The 20,166-nt window shown below is 36.1% G+C and overlaps 1 protein-coding gene across 2 annotated transcripts in view; it reads left to right on the top strand.

Annotated features, from left to right (window-relative positions):
• CD36 (CD36 molecule (CD36 blood group)) overlaps positions 1-12,394 on the top strand; it is a 55,066-nt gene extending 42,672 nt beyond the window's left edge. For both annotated transcript variants that reach the window (XM_079786411.1, XM_079786410.1), the window contains exons 8-15: positions 34-80; positions 2,475-2,544; positions 3,681-3,868; positions 5,649-5,767; positions 6,706-6,779; positions 7,819-7,873; positions 8,698-8,862; positions 11,446-12,394. In XM_079786411.1, the coding sequence (XP_079642537.1) occupies positions 34-80; positions 2,475-2,544; positions 3,681-3,868; positions 5,649-5,767; positions 6,706-6,779; positions 7,819-7,873; positions 8,698-8,862 (718 nt within the window). In that variant the 3' untranslated portion in view covers positions 11,446-12,394. The remainder of the gene's footprint in view (positions 1-33; positions 81-2,474; positions 2,545-3,680; positions 3,869-5,648; positions 5,768-6,705; positions 6,780-7,818; positions 7,874-8,697; positions 8,863-11,445) is intronic.
• The last annotated feature ends 7,772 nt before the right edge of the window (positions 12,395-20,166 follow it).

Raw genomic sequence — 20,166 nt, 5'->3', positions numbered from 1 at the left:
TGTTTGTTCATTTTCTTTCTTTTTATTCCAAAGGACTCTCGGCTATTGGCCAAGTTATTGTGACATGGTCAATGGTACAGGTAAGAGCATTTTTCTTGACAATAATCTCAATGAACCCACCTCCCTCTCTCCCACAAATCCACCATCATACCTAGAGGATTCTGAAGGGGAGAGTATATGTTTACCTGTCTTTATAACCCCAGAGCATAATTCAGAGTCTACTCTTTTACAGGTTTAGTAAATATCTGCTTAATGTGATAGGATTTCTGAAGACTAAGCATCAAGGATTGGCCTTCATTGAATTACTAGGGAAATGTTTGCTTTGTAAAAGCTTTACTTAATGAACTGCCTTCCTGACAATAGAAGTAATGGATTAAAAAACATAGAGAAGGAGCTACTATTCACATCATTTGTAAATACTGTACAGATAATAATTTAAAATTGAAAAAAATAAAAAATATCAAGGTAATTACAGAAGGTGAATCATGGTTCCAATTAAGGTTTCAAGCTGAGGTAGGATTGATCGATAGAGTTGCAAGACAGAGCTGTCTATTTGAATAAGGTGGTCAGAATGAGAGAGAAAATAACAACAAAAAAACAAGGTTAGGTGTCTACTAACCATGAAAAATGTATGCAAAGATGAACATTCTGAATAAGATTTGGGAAAAACACAGGACTATGAACTTACAGTATGGTTAGAACTGGCTGATTGTACTCCTTGAAGAAAAACAAAGTACACATATGCCTATTAGTTTAAGAATTAAGATTTTAAAGAGCAATGGGAATCAAACATCATGAGTAATTAAAACAGAGGTGAGCTTTCAACAACTAAGAAGTAGAGGCAGAAGAATGAACTTCACAAAGTTGGTGAGGCAATACCCTTAGGAAAATGGTATAATAAAGACGAAGAACTTTAGATACAAAATTATGCAAAAAATAGGTAATAAAGAGGAATACCAAAGTGTTGTTGAGTTTGGCATTTTTATTTAATTTTGTTATCACTTCCTTATAGAACAAACACGGGTTTGATTAGTAGTGCTTTGAACCTTGAGGGTGGATGAAAGGAAGAAAAAAAATATAAATTCCTTTCTAAGTAAAGCATGTCTGCAAATCAATTGTAAAGTGTCCCAATACCACTAACTCTAGTAATTGCACAGGCATAATACTTCAGTCCTTAGATGCAGAGTGAAAGGCACTGTGCTGTTCCTAAGTACTCACGGGTTCTTTATGGTCTAGAAAAAAAAGTATTAAACATTTGTGTCCAAAGCCAAGAAGTAGAGAAGTTTTAAAAGAGGAGCTAGGATATTCAATAATGACAATAGTATAAATAAGTGATCAACTGGTATGAAATTATAAGATCTAAGAGGAAAACAGAAATAAAACAAACCAGGAACAAAGGTAGATTGTACAGAGCAGGGGACTCTGCTATGTATGATCCCTATAAGACAGATTCTTGGTCACGAAACAGAAAAAGTCGCAATGTGTTTTCATCACAACTTAAAAAGGCTTCCTCTACCTTCTTCATGAAGTTGGAAGAGATATAAAAGTATTAACATACATTTGAATGCTTTTTTAAACACCCTGCTAATATCAGCTATCTAATTGTTGGTATGATTATGATGTAATCTTCAGTGATATTTCAGATACTGATTTTTAAATCTTTTCAATGTTCTTTTTCTTTAATGGTTAAGACATTGGTAAGACAGTTGTAGGCAATGCCCATTCAGTGATCTGTTTGGGGAGTTTAAGCTAATCTATAATATTCAGTTCTCTTAATGGCAGGATCAAGTTCATTGTGATCTTCTGTTACATTTTACTTATCACAAGAGTATAAGTGAAAGGTAATTAGATTACATGGTTAGAAACTTACCAGAAAAATAACCTAGAATTCATAACTGAAGGATGAGTCTTATCATTATAAACAAAAACATTCAGTGGTGGCTCAGTTTGGTGATATTCTTTTAAGGAGCAAATAGAGGAGTTATCTCATTATTTCTTTATATATCCAAAGTGTGCCATGAATCATAACCACAGCAGAAATTCAATAAACTAAAAAAAAAATGCTCTTTTTAGTTTGATGGGTATGTTTTCAAACCATTTGCAAGAAATTTTTAGTGAGAGAACTTTAAAAAATGACTTCAATACCATAATATTAGTCAGCCATTAGAGCAGATGAATGGATCACTATCAAAAGTACAATGCAAACTGAAAAGGAATTCTAAATCAATTTCATGGTAAAAAAAAAAAAGTGCTACTCTACTTCATGTTTAAATAACAATATTTTGGGTATATTGGGTTAAATAAAACACATATATTTTGTTTTACTTTTAAAATTGTGGCTGCTAGAGAATTTTTAAATTACAGATACAATTTACATTACTATTTCTATTGACCATGCTGGAATAGAGATTTCTATATTCTTCTAGGACACACATTACATCTAATCACTTGCCACTGGCTTAATTTTTAAACAGATGCAGCCTCATTTCCTCCTTTTGTTGAGAAGACACGGGTACTGCAATTCTTCTCCTCTGACATTTGCAGGTAAGACAAAGTCTGATTTATTTCTGTGAGTCAGAAAATTTTCCCCATGTAACAAAATACAGACCAAGAAGCTCACACTTAATGTTATTTGAGAAAAATAAAGTACACATAGTGAAACTTTTCTTCATTTATTAAGAATAAATACTATATGACAGTCATAATATGTTTATTAATGCTTTTTTTAAAAAGTAAAGGATGTAGAAAAATATTTTACATAATATAAATCATTCTCTTCTTGTTATTTCTAAGCAAGAACTCTCTCTTTTACTAAACTTGCATTATATTTAATAATAGTCAAGCCTAGCCTTCAATGCCCATTTTTTTCTAAGATGTCCAGAGAAGGTGATGCCACTGTCACTGAACTGTGTTAATTAATGTGTTCTACCTCCACTACAGCCTCTTTTCCAATTGATGGGGCCTAGTAGATACCACACAGCATTGGAACCCACACCAATATGCTTGAATCCCAACCCTGTTCCCAAAGGCTATGTGGTTGTGAGCAAGTGTTTAATATCTCTGAATCTTTTTCTTATCTGTAAAATTGAAGAGAGCAGTGTTTCTTCCTATAGAGTTATCTGGGGATTGGAAGAAATACTGATTGAGCCCCAGCACATTACCAAGTTTATGGTGGACACTTGGTAAATGATGGAGGTATAGGATATATTATATTAAGCACACATGCACACACATACAACAAGTAAGTGGTCTTTCTCTTCATGATTGTTTTGAAAGACAGACTTTATTTTTTTTTTTGAAGTGGGCACAAAAAAGTATTTGAGGCAGTCATATAAATATTTAATCTATGAAGGAAATAAACTGAAAAAAATGTCTTTAGTATCAATACACCATGGTAATTCACAAGCAAAATTTATTCTTAGAAGATTTTGAAAATAAAGATAAGGATAGCTCAAACCATTTGCAAGAAATTGAGTTCTGATTAAGGCATATTGAGTTCTGGTATGCCTTAAAATTTCACAAAGACTTTGTTTTTTCCTAAAAATTAGTAAGAATTCTGATAAGAGTATATTAGTTTTTCCAAGTTAAAGCAAGAATATAAATCTAAAACTAAGAAAAAAATTAATCTCCGGAATATAGTTCAGATCCCTGGAATGAAGCTCTTTCTTCTCTGTGTTTAGGTCCATCTATGCTGTGTTTGGATCCGAACTTGATCTGAAAGGAATTTCTGTGTTAAGATTTATTCTTCCACCCAAGGCCTTTGCATCTCCAATTCAAAATCCAGAAAACCATTGTTTCTGCACAGACCCAGAGATCTCAAATAATTGTACATTTTATGGTTTGCTAGACATTAGCAAGTGCAAAGAAGGTGAGTAAATAGTTACAATATTACAGTTCATAATGTAATTTGCAGTATTCTTTAAAATGTAACCTTTACCCAAGATCCCTTTGACCAAAAATTTAAAGTGAGAAAGCAATAAGGACAGAAAGTAAGGGTGATGGTAGGAAATTTGTGTTTTGATTTTGTATTGTGTTCAAGGTCCTAATTGTGTTTCAGTGCTGCAAAGGTTAGTTATTAGTCGATAAAATCATACTAGTATTTCCCTGTGTTACTTAAGGAAAATGTCTAGGCTCTTTTCATTTATTATTATTATTACTAGAGGGCCCAGTGCACGAAATTCATGCACTGTGGTGTGTGTCCCTCAGCCCAGACTGCACCCTCTCCAATCTGGGACCCCTCGAGGGATGTCCGACTGCCCATTTAGGTCCGAACCCAGTAGGATCAGGCCTAAACGGGCAGTCGGACATCCCTCTCACAATCCAGGGCTGCTGGCTCCCAACTGCTCACCTGCCTGCCTTCCTGATTGCCTCTAACCGCCTCTGCCTGCCAGCCTGATCACCCCCTAACTACTCCCCTGCCAGCCTGACTGATGCTTAACTGCTCCCCTGCCAGCCTGATTGCCCCTAACTGATCCCCTGCCAGCCTGATTGCCCCTAACTGCCCTCCCCTGCAGGCCTGGTCACGACTAACTGCGCTCCCCTGCAGGCCTGGTCCCCCCCAACTACCCTCCCCTGCAGGTCTGGGTCCCCCGCAACTGCCCTTCCCTACAGGCCTGGGTCCCCCCCAACTGCCCTTCCCTGCAGGCCTGGTCACCCCCAACTTCCCTCCTCTGCTGACCTGGTCACCCCTAACTGCTCTCCCCTGCAGGCTTGATTGCCCCCAACTGCCCTCCCTTACAGTCCTGGTCCCTCCCAACTGCCCTTCCCTGCTGGCCATCTTATGGCAGCCATCTTGTGTCCACATGGGGGCAGCCATCTTTGACCTCATTGGGGCAGCCATCTTGTGTGTTGGAGTGAAAGTCAATTTGCATGTTACTCTTTTATTAGATAGGATTATTATTATTATTATTATTGATATTGTTATTATTATTCTGCTCATTGTCTTTTTGAGTTGTATGGGTTCCTAGTATATTTTGGATTTTTGGCATATGAACTACTTATTGGATATCTAGTCTGCAAATATTTTCTCCCATTCCATTGATAGCCTTATTATTGTTGTTGTTGTTATTGTTTCTTTTGCCATATAGAATCCTTGTGCTCCTTTTAAATTTAGGGTAAAAGGAAAATAATTCCCAGAATACTATGAGCATTTCAATTTATCCATCGGCCATTTTTTCTTTCTTTGAAAATAGTAAATAAAAATGAGTATATTTTCAGTGTGTCTCTGAAACAAAGGCTGACTTACACACAATTTGTGGTCTGTCTTGGTTTGCTCACGTTCTTTATATTGGAGTGGTGAGAATAAAGAAAGAAAACTTTACTTGATTCTTAGTTCATAGATATATTACTACCTAAAACAAAAACATATATGGTTAAAACTGTGTTCAGCAGCTAAACCTTACATATTAAAAATTAATGCCTAAGGCATAAACAACAGAATCAACTGACTGGTTAGTAGAATAATGGAGAGTTTTGTTATTTTATTTGTACAATAGCAATCAGATTTTATAATTCTCCCTCACCTTCATCCCCCAAAATTAGATTTCAAACCCAGCTATGCATTTTTTTAAATTTTATTTTCAAAGAATCTTTTTTTAGTGTTATGTGAAATATTTATCCCCAATTATCTTCTTAAAACTTGTTTTCAGGAAAACCTGTCATCATTTCACTTCCTCATTTCCTACATGCCACTCCTGAAATTAGAGAAACTATTGAAGGCTTACATCCAAATGAAGAAGAACACAGCACATTCTTAGATGTTGAACCTGTAAGCAAATATACTATTGATCTGCCTTGTTTAATATTGTGTGTTTTTTAATTAACTTAAAGAAAAAATAAATTATCTCCTTGTCAATTACATTTATTGATCATATTTATTGATAAATTTCTTTTATTTCTATGAAAATTACATTGATTTTTTTCTATTACTTTATGAAATGTCAAGGTAACTTAATTTTAGTTTTTAAGAATATGGAACTTTTTAAGCATTTTTAATGGATCATGGGTCAGGAATACTAGTGATGGGAATGATTCTAATCATTGCTTATATGAAGAAACCCTTTATATTATATTATGAGGGATAAAAGGAGATTTTATAGGTATATGTGAATTGGGGGCTATATCTATTATATTTAGTGTCACAAAAAATCTATAAAAATCCTATAAGCACAACAGTTTTAATTATTTTACTGTTCTACTTTTCAAAAATTTAATGGGATGCCAGAATTTTAGTAGCAGTTTTTATTTTATTTAAATAATTATAGTAGTATGATTAAACTGAAGATATATGGATTCTGACAGAATATATATTTGACCTTGCATAGTTTAGGAACTATATAAACTGTATATGCTTTTATGTTTTAGTACTGTTATGTTATTGTTGATTCCGCAAAACCATTTCTGGTAAACATCACAAATCTAGCTAAAACCTTGACATTAGAGTGGGCAAAGAAATTATATGTGTGTGTACATGTATATGCATGTGTGCTTGCATGCACATACATATCTGCATATGCAAATAATGCAATTATGGATAGTTATGTAGGAAATATTTAACATGTCCAATTATTTATTAATAAATACACAAGTTTCAAATAGAACAGATTCACCTTAAGTTCTATATAACATTACAAATTAATGTTGGCTATTATAAAAGAATGTTTTCAAAAGAAGTTAAAAATAATTTTAGTTTGTTCTCTTTTTTAGATAACTGGATTCACTTTACAATTTGCAAAACGGCTGCAAGTCAACATATTGGTCAAGCAATCAAAAAAAATTGAGTGAGTATCTTGACCAAGGTTATCTTTACATGATTTTTAGTATTTTCTTGTAAGAATGTGAGTAAATCTATGAAAGTAACTGGAAATAATATAAAACATCAACTTCTCTTTGGCTTGACTATATTAAATAATAATTATTAAATGCTTATAACTTTCATTTGTAATTTAGAAGTACATCTGGTGTTCACTGAAGTGAATCTATACTAATAAAAGGGTAATGTGCTAATTAGACTGGGTCTACTAAACTTTTTCTGGACATCCGACTTCCTTCCGGATAAAGCCACGTTGGGGGGGGGGGGGCGGCTGAGGCAGAGGTAGTTAGGGGTGATCAGGCCAGCAGAGGAGCAAGCAGTTAGGGGTGATCAGGCCAGTGAAGCAGCAAGCAGTTTGGGGCAAGATCAGGCCAATGCAGGGGAGCAAGCAGTTAAGGGGCAATCAGGCCGGCAGGGGAGTGGTTAGGGTGTGATCAGGCAGGCAGGCAGGAGAGTGGTTAGGAGCCAGCGGTCCCAGATTGTGAGAGGGATGTCCGGCTGCTGGTTTAGGCCTGATTCTGCAGGGACACATCTGGCAGTTGGACATCCCCCGAGGGGTCCCAGATTGGAGAGGGTGCAGGCCGGGCTGAGGGACACCACCCCCACGTGCATGAATTTCATGCACCAGGCCTCTAGTTTATATATAGTTTGGAGTGTTTTAAAATATTAGGTGGCATCTCACATTTTGCTTACTCTCCAAATATTTCTATGACAATAGTTTCTAAAATTTATATTTTACTTTCCTGAGTAGAATTAGTTTAAAGGGAAAATCTGTGTTTAGAAAGAGTCAATCAACTATAAATCTGCTATGAAGGCTTTTAGAATAGAAGATATCTGAGAAACAGCCATATTAAAACCTAAATGATTCATTACAGGGAACAAAAATCAAGGAAATTAACCAAGTTGCAAGAGTAATTAATATTTGAATATTTATTGATACTGGTAATTACTAAAATTTCTGTCATATATATGTAATATATTTTCACAATTTTAAATGTATATTACAGGGCTTTAAAGCGTCTGAAAAGGAACTATATTGTGCCTATTCTTTGGCTTAATGAGGTTAGTATTTTTATCTATTAGTATTAAAAGCAGTAAACTTCTTTGTATATAAAAATACTTTCGATATTTTAAAATTGAATATACCTTTAATGTATATTGGAGGTTGTGTATGTTTTCATTGTCCATATAGATGAGTTTACATAATATTAATTATAGCTATTTGAGAGAACCAAACCACATAGAAATATCAAATTTGTCTTAGTTTTCTGTGCACTTTTTATCATTTTAGATTATTTTCAAAATGCATCTGCTAAACATTTTTTCTTGTCATATGTTTATGTTAGAGAGAGTCGTTCACACATCCAACTTCAAATAATTCAAGGCTCACTGAATATTATAGTTAATAAAAGCCAACCAAGCTTACAAAAGCCAGGTTAAAGCAGTTGTAGATGGTTTATCCTGACAAGATATTTTTTGTGTAAACCATGGAATTGATTAGCCACAGAATTAGGAAATGCATCAAGTCTTTATAGGGAATTAAATAGTTGACCCTTGCCATTTTCCTATGTCACTAGGAAAAATACTTTGGAAAATTGTGAAAGATTTCAGTAAGACAGTTTTAAAGATCAATGGAGCTAGCATATTGAAGACTGCCAGACAACATGTATAAAGGAAAGTGGGTTATATTTCACTCTGTATTCTACCTTGGCATATATTGTCTCCTTGAACGTGCAAAGGGAATTTCATTGGCTTGTCTTACAGATACAGATGACTAATACCTATATAGATGTTTGGGGAGGAAAGAGTGATATGTAAGTGGAGGATTTTAAGTATTTTGCTCTAATGATCTACACAAATAATGCTAATTATTAACTTGATTACAGACTGGTACCATTGGCGATGAGAAGGCAGAAATGTTTAAAAGCCAAGTGACTGGAAAAATAAAGCTCCTTGGCCTGGTAGAAATGGTCTTACTCGGTGTTGGTGTGGTGCTATTTGTTGGATTTATGATTTCATACTGTGCATGCAGAACAATGAAAACAAAATAAGTAAGTATATACAAAAATACAAATATATGTATGTATACTACTATAGTAACATTAGTTTACATGTTACTTTTTTGCATTTTATCAAAGAGGGTTTATAAATTATTTTGTAACTCCTTCTGGACATGTCTAGCCAATTATTGTTTTTCAATACATTCTTGAACTTTTGGGATACTTAATGTAAGTGAAGATATAAATGAAGACTGAGTAAATAAGGCTCATAACTATCAAGCAGATCACTAGATTCTATCTTTATTCTGAGAGGAATGGAATAAGAGATAATTTTCACCTTTGAAAAGTATATATAGCTTTTTTGCAGAAATCTGACTTCATTTATTGATTATTTCTAGTTTATGTTTTTAAAAAAATAAAAAATAATTTAACATGTTGATTAGAAAATGTTATGTAAAATTGAAAATGGCAGATATTTGGAGAGATTGAATTTACAAGGGAAAAGAAAATAAAAAGAGAAATTAAATAACCAAGAAATTAAAAAGAGACTAAAAACTTGATAATAAATGGTAGAGATAAAATATGCCTTTAAAATAAATACTACATTAAAATGAAATTTAAAATGAAGATAACATTACTATAAATACCGATTTCTTCACAGACATGCTGGCCATACATTGTCCAATATCAGGATGTGTTCCCTAGATGCTTAATGTGGAAGCAGGATTAACAATTAAAATTCATGAGCTAAAATTGGAATATAATAGTAAAAGAGAATAGGAGAAAGTAGTGTTCAGTACAGTAAAACCAAATTACTCAGGGTTTAGAGAGAATATCATGTAAATGTGGACATTTGCGTGTTAGCAGAACTCCAGAGGTGGTCAGGCCTCTGGTTTAGTTATTAGTTAGTGTCTGTGTCCCCCTGCACATAAATAGGAATGAGTGCCCGATCCTACCTTCCCTAAGTGGAAGCCTTTCTGTAATCATTATAGGTGCCACTGGTGTAGCCTTTGGGGGAGAATTTTTCACTTCATCCATAATTCGCATCAGCCTTTCCTTCTCAGGCGCATTAAAAAAGAAAAGAAAAGATAAAAGCAATACACTTGCTTTAAAATCACAACTTTAAAACAAGTTTTCTTATTTTACTTTCAATCAGACTGTTGACCCTAATCTGTCTTAAATACAGATTCTGGGGCTGCCACTGATAACTATTTAGCTTTTATTATGTGCCAAGATCATGATAAATATGTTATATGTACTATCACATTGAATCCCTAATATAATTCCATTCGTTTCTAATAGCCAGGGATTCATCAGCATCTGTTCTATCTTCTGCAGACACTCCAGAACACTGCAAATTTTAACAGTGCAGAATTGTCCATTTTCAAAGTGTGAACCAGTCAAATTGATAATTTTTAAGTGAAATTTTCAGAACACTATTTCTGTGTGTGTATGTGAGTGTGTGTGTGATTGAGTGATTGAGTGCTTTTGTCTAGGAAGGTAACCCAATCTTTTGTTTTGATCATTTTTGCCACTATTTAGTCACTGAAAAAAGGCTGAACAATTATAGCTACAATCTATTTGGATAGGATGTATTCAAAATGACAATATAATATATTCATATTATAATAAATAAGGGAAATATTGCATCACTGTTAAGACCATTAGTCCAATAACAAACATGTTATGATTAAATTAAGATATTTGTATAACCATTTATATAATAGAGATAAAAATAATCCATTGAAAAGCAAACAAGTAAAACAAAACAAAAACTTGTTCTGGCGGGAAAGCATGTTTTCAAAAGGAAGTATAGTAGTTAAAAGTGTTTTATTTTAGCAAGTATTCTCTCTTAAAATTATATAATAAATTTTATCACTGCTCAGTGAGCCCTGAATATCAAATTCCTTGGATCTCTGTGTGGCTAAATTAGGGTAAAGGATTGAAAACTTTCTAGAGCATCTCTGTCAACAAATGTATTAGTTTTCTTTGCCTTTAACTGTTACAAGAAAACGTGACTGGTATTTATAAAACTATATGCCTTTCTTTTACAAGTAGAGAAAAAAATTTCTTTGTAGTTTATTTGATTTATTAGATTTAGAAGAATCACAGAGATGTAGATTTCTTTAAAGAAGCCTCAGTTTTCAGTATTATAAAATTATGCCCTTGGGAAGATTTGTAAGCAATTGGAAAAACAGAAGATAGATGTACAAAAGGAAATAAAATATAAGATGGTGGAGCTAAAGTGTGGCTTTGTGGCTTTATTCAATGGATCACAAAGAGCACAAGCAAAGAGTCCCTTCAAAAGGAATAGTATAGTATAGACACCTCCGAATGGGAGATGGCCTGAAGGGAGAGCCAAGAGTAGAAATGCTTGCCCAGAGCAGATTCATTGGTGAACAATCCTTACCTGGCTACATGCAGGTCTGGAGAGTTGGGAAGCTTATCCTTCTTGAATGAGAATATGCATTGTCTTACTATATAGTCCACCAGAGAGCTGTTCTCTACAGCTTGACAAATTATGCTGAATAACACAAAGTAGGGTATCTTGGATATGTAAACTTGAATATTACCTGTTTTGTTTTGTTTTTCCACTGCTTCCTGATAAACAGTAACCTTTCTTCTGCTTTCTAGACAGCAAATGAATTTTTACATTTATGTACCAGCAACATCGGGACCTTTGTGAATACTGACCTACAAATGAAGATTTAATACGCTTTATTTTTTCAAAACATACCTAATCTTATAGTTGATGAAATGGTGGCACTACTCATTTTTGCAATAAGCAGCAATACAATTCTAACAATTATTAAGATGTCATTGAAATCCATAATCTGAACAAGAAACCAGCACCATTTAACATTCATCTTGTGCACAGTTTCTACGGACCAGGTTGTAGCATGGACAAATTATTTTTATTTGGTGCTGATTCACTAATGGATTCCCTGGTGACAAATCCAGCAGAGGAGTGGACATTCTAGACAAATTCTGGACCCTGAACTCTTGTATTTCTCATCAAGGGAAGACAGCATCATTCTCGGCAGTGTCCCTGTTCATTTGCAACAGACCCCAGGACTGTCAGTACATTACATTTCATGAGCATCATTATTTTGAAAGACATTTAAGAATGGAAAATAAATGATTAGCCTGTGCGTTTATTTATTATATATTACCTAAATCTCCTTCTCTATGGGATTCTTTGCATAGCTACAGCAGGCATTATACTTATGGTCTTACTTTATAACAGTATGGGCTTCTATTTTTAACACTGATTATGCAGATGGGAGTCACTGGTAGCACATTTTGGCTCTCCATGTTAAGGTCTTTGTAATTTTCCACATTCTGCAGCTCTTCTGGAAATCTGAGTTGATTTTGATCTTTCTACTCAGTTACATACAACTTATACTTCATGACTTCAGAATGTTGTCCTAGTATGAAAATATGTAAATGAGAATAAAGGAATTAATGTATGAACAATGACAAAGAAGAGAATGCATTAATAGTTATTTGTTGTAATATTTTTTGCTTTCATTGTCACCCCTGACAGAATGATTTCAACCATTAAAAGACATTCTTACTTAAACTCCTGCACTTTGCCTAGTTCCTCTTGTGTCACAAAACATTTACCCTGATTTTCTGTTTAAAGTATTTTCTTTGAATCTATGTTTCTTTGTGAATCCATATTTCCTTCTGAAATATTCTTCCTAATTCAATATTGACACTTTGTCCTAGCCTAATTTTTTGAGTCAGTTGGAAGAAAAGCAAAAGATATTTGGTTTAATTCTTTATAGCAGCATGACTTAAGTTCTGGACTGGGAAAAAATTTTTTTTTATTAGACCTATTAGAGGCCCAGTGCATGAAATTTGTGCACGGGGGTGTGTGTCCCTCAGCCCAGCCTGCACCCTCTCCAATCTGGGACCCCTCAAGGGATGTCCGACTGTCCGTTTAGGCCCGATCCTACTAGGATCGGGCCTAAACGGACAGTCGGACATCCCTCTCACAATCCAGGACTGCTGGCTCCCAACTGCTCACCTGCCTGTCTTCCTGATTGCCTCTAACCACTTCTTCCTGCCAGCCTGATCACCCCCTAACCACTCCCCTACCAGCCTGACTGATGCCTAACTGCTCCCTGCCAGCCTGATTGCCCCTAACTGCCCTCCCCTGCAGGCCTGGTCAACCCTAACTGCCCTCCCCTGCAGGCCTGGTCTCCCCCAACTGCCATCCCCTGCAGGCCTGGTCCCCCCCAACTGCTCTCCCCTGCAGGCCTGGGTCACCCCCCCCAACTGCCCTTCCCTGCAGGCCCGGTCGCCCCCAACTTCCCTCCTCTGCCAACCTGGTCACCCCTAACTGCCCTCCCCTGCAGGCTTGATCACCCCCAACTGCCCTCCCTTGCAGGCCTGGTCCCTCCCAACTACCCTCCCCTGCTGGCCTGATCACCCCCAACTGCCCTCCCTTGCAGGCCTGGTCCCTCCCAACTACCCTCCCCTGCTGGCCTGATCACCCACAACTGCCCTCCCTTGCAGGCCTGGTCCCTCCCAACTGCCCTACCCTGCTGGCCATCTTGTGGTGGGCATCTTTTGTCCACATGGGGCAGCCATCTTGTGTGTTGGAGCGATGGTCAATTTGCATATTACTCTTTTATTAGATAGGATTGTTAGGTAATCCTGCTTTCTTTAGCAGGGGTTCACTTATTGCAGAGAGCACCAGTCTGCCTAAAAAGCTCCTTATAGAGAGAGAAGATGAGCCACTTTATGTCTTGTGTTTTATACAGAGAGGTTTATAGGATGAAGTATTAGAACTGGGTTTGTTTGGATAATAAGATTAAGAATTACTTGGTCTTAATTTTAGCTTCCAGGGTAAATAATGAATACCCCAACCAAGACACCACCAGTTCAGAGGTATCCTTCAAAAATCTGAAGGTACTCAAAGCATACTGACTTAGTATCTTTCCATTTACAGTCACCAGGAGGGGAAAATATATCCTCCTAAGATAATGAAGTGTAAGATGAGATTCTAGAAATCCTCTTCTGAGGATTAAGAGAAAACTTTACTCTCTTTGCATTAGGATATTTGTGGACATGTTGCTCTAAGAGAAATATAAAGGAAATCTCTTTAATTCTTGAACTGAGATGGTCTAAATTATGTAAAGTAGGCACTGTGCTAAAGAATTGGATGAGGAGCCTAGCCAGCATAGCTCAGTGGCTGAGCATAGACCTATGAGGAGGTCATGGTTTGATTCCTGCTCAGGGCTCAATTCCTAGTAGGGGGTGTGCAGGAGGCAGTCAATCAATGATTCTCTCTCATCATTGATGTTTCTATCTCTCTCTCCCTCTCCCTTCCTCTCTGAAATCAATGAAAATATATTTTAAAAAAAGAATTGGATGAGGAAATACATAGCCACCTCAAATAAGGTCTGCATATCTAATCAATGAGTCAGATTTTATAATCTTCAGACAGAAATGCATCTCAGTACATAGGTATGAGGGAAAAAGTTTTGACTGATGCAGCTTTAATATTATTTAACTAAATACCTGTAAATTCTAATGTTTATCTTTCCTCACCATCTTTTCTCTAAGTTGTATAAAATATGAGGAAAGACAATCCATACACTAATGTGAGTGAATTATATTAAAGATACCCAGTAGGAAAAACAACTCCTTAAAGAATGGCACACACAGGCATTGAGGTCAGAGTGGAGTACATTGGGGAATGTATTATATATGTGACCTCTTGATTTGCTCTAAAGAAATAGTATGGTGTTCGGGGAAGGTAGATGTTTGAATACTTATAAGTGTACCTGGATGAGTTTGTATATTTTATCCAATAGAAAACTCTACCATTTGGTAGAGAGGCACATTTTTATTTCAAACTATGTTTAACTATCACAAAAATTATAATTGCTGTTCATAACTTAAGCTTGAAAATCCATAGCTTGTGAAAATGGATTAATGTTTATTGTTGCTGACAAGTGCATGAAGATAGAGAACAATCTATACAGTTTTTAATGTTCAGAAAAAAAACAGGTAGAGTGAGTAACATATCAGGAAAAGAAATTTTTTTTTTCTGAAAATTTACTCTGAACATTCAGGAGATTTGTGTTTGGATTTATATGCATGCAATATTCTGTCAATCTTTTAACATACTGTCAACGGTCAGAGCTCCACAATATCTTTTTAGCTGGAGTTCATTTTAGGTGTGTTTGAGCTGGCAAATCAGTTTTTGTGGTTGAAGTCTAAGATGTTTGCAACACTGTGGCTGCTTTCACTACGCCCACCTCTTCTGGCTTATCTACCATGTTAAGTGGATTTTGAACTCTATCTAAGGAATCACTATATTCATTACGTTTTTCTGCATATGTCAACAAAATTACTGATGATTGGTTTTTCTGAGTTGTTTGGAGTGATCTGAACTAATAAACTAAAAATGAGTTTTATATTTGTATCAAATACATACATGATCATTGCTTTTTTATTTTTGGCTCAAAGGTAGCTGCGTTTTTAAGTATTCGTGAAATACCTTGTTTTATTGAGCTTCACAGATGGTGCTTTTTTATATATATAAATTGAAGACAAGACCCCTCTGCCAGCAAAAAGATTACAACTCTCTTTTATTGTAGCACTTGCTTTATCGCTTTATTGCAGTGGTCTGGAACTGAACTCCCAATATCTCTGAGGCGTGCCTGTAAATACTTTTTGTTATTAGAAAAATAATTTTGCTTTTTTTAACTTTTGATTATAGAAATGGTGTTTAATATTGCTACTATAAGCAGCTGTTATTGTCTATTCACGGACTATTTACGTATTACTCCTATTTTCCTTTGCCAACTGTTCTCAGATGCGAGTAAGCTTCTGTCTACACATTTCAGAAATGCTCCATTCTACACACTTATGAAGGGAAACTGTGACAAAGCTAGGAAAAGCATAGATTTTAAAATAGTTCTTTAATTGTGCTACAGCTGCGCCAACAGCCTCAGCGTCACCTGCAGACTTGTTAAACATGCATGCCCACTGAATCAGAATCTGCAGTGTAACAGGATCCCCCAGAGATGTATGACTAATCATTTAAAAATAATGGTCCTATAAGTTTGTGAAGACTCTATCTCTATTGGCTACTACTGTAATCATTTCCTTCTCCCACTCCCCTTTCCCATGCCACCCCATCCCTGCCACCAGCTCACATGTAGCAGTTTTCATAGAAGTGCAAGAAGAAACAGCAGTAAGAGTAGCGTACCCAACTAAATGGACGGTTGGATCACTTGATTCTAAAATTTTTCCTGCAAATAATTTCTTGCTGAATGTGTTATCTTGCTGTGTTATTTATGTTTGCTGTGTTATTTAGAAACTAGAGGCCCGATTCACGAAATTCATGCAAGGGGTTCGGCCCTCGCAGTCCCAGCTGTCTCGGCCCTCACAGCCCCACCCCGGCCCACTGGACATTCTGGAAGGTCATTCCAGTCTAATTAGCATATTAGCTCATTATTATATAGGATATGCAGCTCTGGTTCTGGTTTAAAATTGTAGCACCCTGAACTCACCTTTTACCACAAACACACCAGATCTATAACTACATATGGAACAACTTTCTCTGAACACAAACAAACAAACTAAAAACTAGCTTACCAACTGCTACACATTGGGCAAACAAACAAAAAAAACACATTGAAGAGGGTAGGAGAGGCTGATACCCAATTTTGCCATAAATCCCACCCGTGGCATGGCAACACACATTCAAGAGGGGACTTAAAACCTTGAGCGTCTCCCTGAGGAATGAAAGGTTTGAACCCTATATCAGACACCCCAACTTTTAAGACCTGTGCCTGAAAGATGCACTCCCAAAACATCTAGCTTTAAAAGCCAGTGGGTCTCATATCCACATGACCTAAAAGACTATAGCAAACTGAGAAACAGCTTTTAAAGGGCTTGCACACTCAGACTCACCTAATTGAGGACCCAGTTTAGAGGCAGCTAATCAAGAGGGGTCCAGACTTTGTGTGAAAGAAGCTCATTTGTTAATCTTAAAGTGTTGGCCTCAGTGGCAGGCATCTAACTGAACACACATTAGGGGACTGCTGGGATGCTCTCCAAGGATAGAAGCTAAAAGTCACCATCTTATTTCTATCCCTAGACTGGCACCATTTATGGTAAAAACTCTCAACAAATTGAGTATAGTAGAAATATGCCTCAGCATAATAAAGGTCATATATGGCAAGCCCACAGCTAACAATATATCAATGGTGAAAAGCTGGAAGATTTTCCTCTAAGGTCAGGAAAAGAGAAAAGGATGGCCAGTGGTATTAGGCAACAAAAAGAAATAAAGGATATCTACATTGAAAAGGAAGAAGTAAAACTGTCACTATTTATATAGATGACATATACACTGAGTGGCCAGATTATTATGACCACCCCATCAGTACTTCATTGGGCCACCTTTTGCCTTCAGTACTGCAGTGATTCTTCTTGGCATTGACTCCACAAGATGTTGAAAGGTGATGCGAGGAATCTGACACCATGCCTGATGAATAGCACTGTCCAGTTCTGTGAGATTTGATGGTTGTGGAACCAGCTGCCTGATGGCTCTTTTAACTTTGTCCCACAAATGCTCAATTGGATTGAGATCTGGTGATTGTGTGGACCACCTAAGCAAGGTAAAGTCTCCCTCATGTTCTTGAAACCACTCCTGCACAATATGAGCACCGTGGCATGGTGCATTGTCTTGTTGGAAGAAGCCATCTCCATTGGGATACTCCATCAACATGATAGGATGAACTTGATCAGCAATGATACTTAGGTATGTTGTGCTATTCACATGAATTAAAGGGCCCAAATCATGCCAGGAAAACATGCCTCAAACCATAACACTGCCACCACCAGTTTGAAGGGTTGTACTCATGCATGTGGGGTGCATGCTTTCCTGCTGTTTCCAAGAAATTCTCACTTTGCCATCTGAATGATGCAACTGGAAACGTGATTCATCAGACCACATGACTTTTTTTCCAATGCTCGACTGTCCAATCCTTACGTTCCTGTGCGAATTGGAGACGTTTTATCTTGGTAACTGCAGACAGCAAAGGTGTTCGAACAGGCCTTCAGCTTCCATATCCCATACAATGCAGTGTACGACTAATTTGCCTACAAACGTCAGGTGGTCATAATAATCTGGCCACTCAGTGGAAAAATATATATGTATATATAGAAAATCCTAAAGACTCCAAAAACTGTTAGAATTAGTAAGTGAATTAAGTAAAGTTTCAAGATACAAAATCATTATACAAAAATCTGTTGCATTGCCCTGGCCAGGGTGGCTCAGTTGGTTGAGCATTGTCTCTTGTACCAAAAAGGTTGCTGGTTTGATTCCCAGTTCAGTACACATGCCCGGGATGCAGGGGGTGTGCAGGAGGAAGCCAATTTATGTTCTGCTCTCGCATGGATGTTTTTCCTTCTCTCTCCCTCCCTTCTTCTCTCTAAAAATAAATCAATAAAAATATTTTTTAAAACATCTTTTGCATTTCTATATACTAATCACTATCAGAGAGAGCAAAACCACAATTCCATTTACAATTGCATCAAAAAGAATAAAATACCTAGGAATAAATTTAACCAAGGAGATGAAAGAATTATATACTGAACAGTGTAAGATATTAATGAAGGAAGTGAAGATGACACAAATAAATGGAAAGATATTCCATTCTCATGGTAGAATTTATATTGATAAAATAGTCGTACTACCCAAAGCTATCTACAGAGTCAATGCAATCCCTATCAAAATTCCAACAGCACTTTTCACAGAAACTCAACCAGGTTACTATGAAATGAACAAGTTGGTATGTGGGTTTAACCACTGATACCATTAAATGGAATAAACTTTTATGGTCAAATAGTTTAATTTACTGTCATATTTTAGAAAAATATTTACAAGCAAAAACTCTCAATGTTCATAATATATTAACAGTAAGACTCACTTCTAAATATTAAAGCAACATGTTTGACTCAGTTTTGTATATGGGTTGGGCAAAAGTAGGTTTATAATAATGAATATGAAAAACAGCTTATTCTTGTATTATTATTTATTCTTGAAATATATACTTTTCATATAAGAACTGTGAACCTACTTTTTTCCACCCCTGTATACGCTGAGTAAGATATTTACCATTTATGAAAATGTGTTTAAGCTACTGAAACAGGAATCAGAATTTTTTTTTTCTGTAAAAGACCAGATAGAAAATATTTTAGATTTTGCAGCTCCTATGGGCTCCAAGGCAGTTGCCACTACTCACTTGAGACAATATTTTTCCATATATAAGTTTTTGTTCAGATTAAAACTGATTCAAACACCCCCAAAGACCACATGGCTACCTTACATACTCTGGAAAGACATCTTGGTCTGATAAATGGTTCATGGGTTAGAGTGGAGTTTCTCAAACTTTAATTGGCATTGAATCCCCTGGAGACCTTGTTAGAATGCCATATTCTGTAGGTCTAGGATGGGGCTGAAATTCTGCATTTCTCACAAGCTCCCAGGTGGTCCTACTGCTGCTGCTCTGCAGACAGTAGCACAAAATTGAGCTCTAATCTATTTTCTATAACTGCCTGCCTTTGTGAGATTGAGCAACCAAATATTTGTTCCTATGTTTACTCACTGGCAAATAGTGACAACAATACCTGCTTTAAAGGCCTCAAAGTGCTATTTTAAGTATAAAATAACATTTTATGGACTGATGCAATAAAATTTTAAAATATTCTGTCCATATGTTATGTAGATTCAATGGTTCCCTCAATGGGTATTTTTAATTGTTTTTCCCATGACATAGTTAACCATCTTTTAAAACTTCATTTGATTTTGCACATAATTCTGGTCTTCTAATAACTCACTAATCCATAGGAATGATTTAAGTGAGGGTTGGGAAGAGTTAGGTATGAAAATAGAGAAACAGAATCAATTAAGAAGTTGTACTTATTTTTAGTGTTTAGTCAAGATGCTGTAGAGTGCCATGGAATTTTATAACTGAAAGAGATTTTAACCTCATTTTGTCAAAGTAAATGAAGATTCGGGGGGAAAAAAGAGAGATAATTGTCCTGGGGCACATGTCAGTAGTCAAGGACTAGGTTATATAGCCCTGGCCAGTGTGGGTCAGTGGGTTGGGTTTCATTCCATACATCAAAAGGTTGTGGGTTCAATTCCAAGTCAAGGCACATCCCCAGTAGAGTACAGCAAATATCACGTTTATGTTTCTTTCTCTCTCCCTCTCCCTTCCTCTCTCTCTAAAAAAATCAATAAAATATCTTTAAGATTTCTTCTTCTACTACCTCTACTATTACTACTACTACTACTACTACTACTACTACTACTACTACTAC

The sequence above is a fragment of the Cnephaeus nilssonii genome, assembly GCF_951640355.1.
Source record: "Cnephaeus nilssonii genome assembly, chromosome: 12".
NCBI classification, from domain to species: Eukaryota; Metazoa; Chordata; class Mammalia; order Chiroptera; family Vespertilionidae; genus Cnephaeus; species Cnephaeus nilssonii.
The sequence above is the reverse complement of the archived record's forward strand: the minus strand, read 5'-3'. Positions and strand labels throughout refer to the sequence as shown.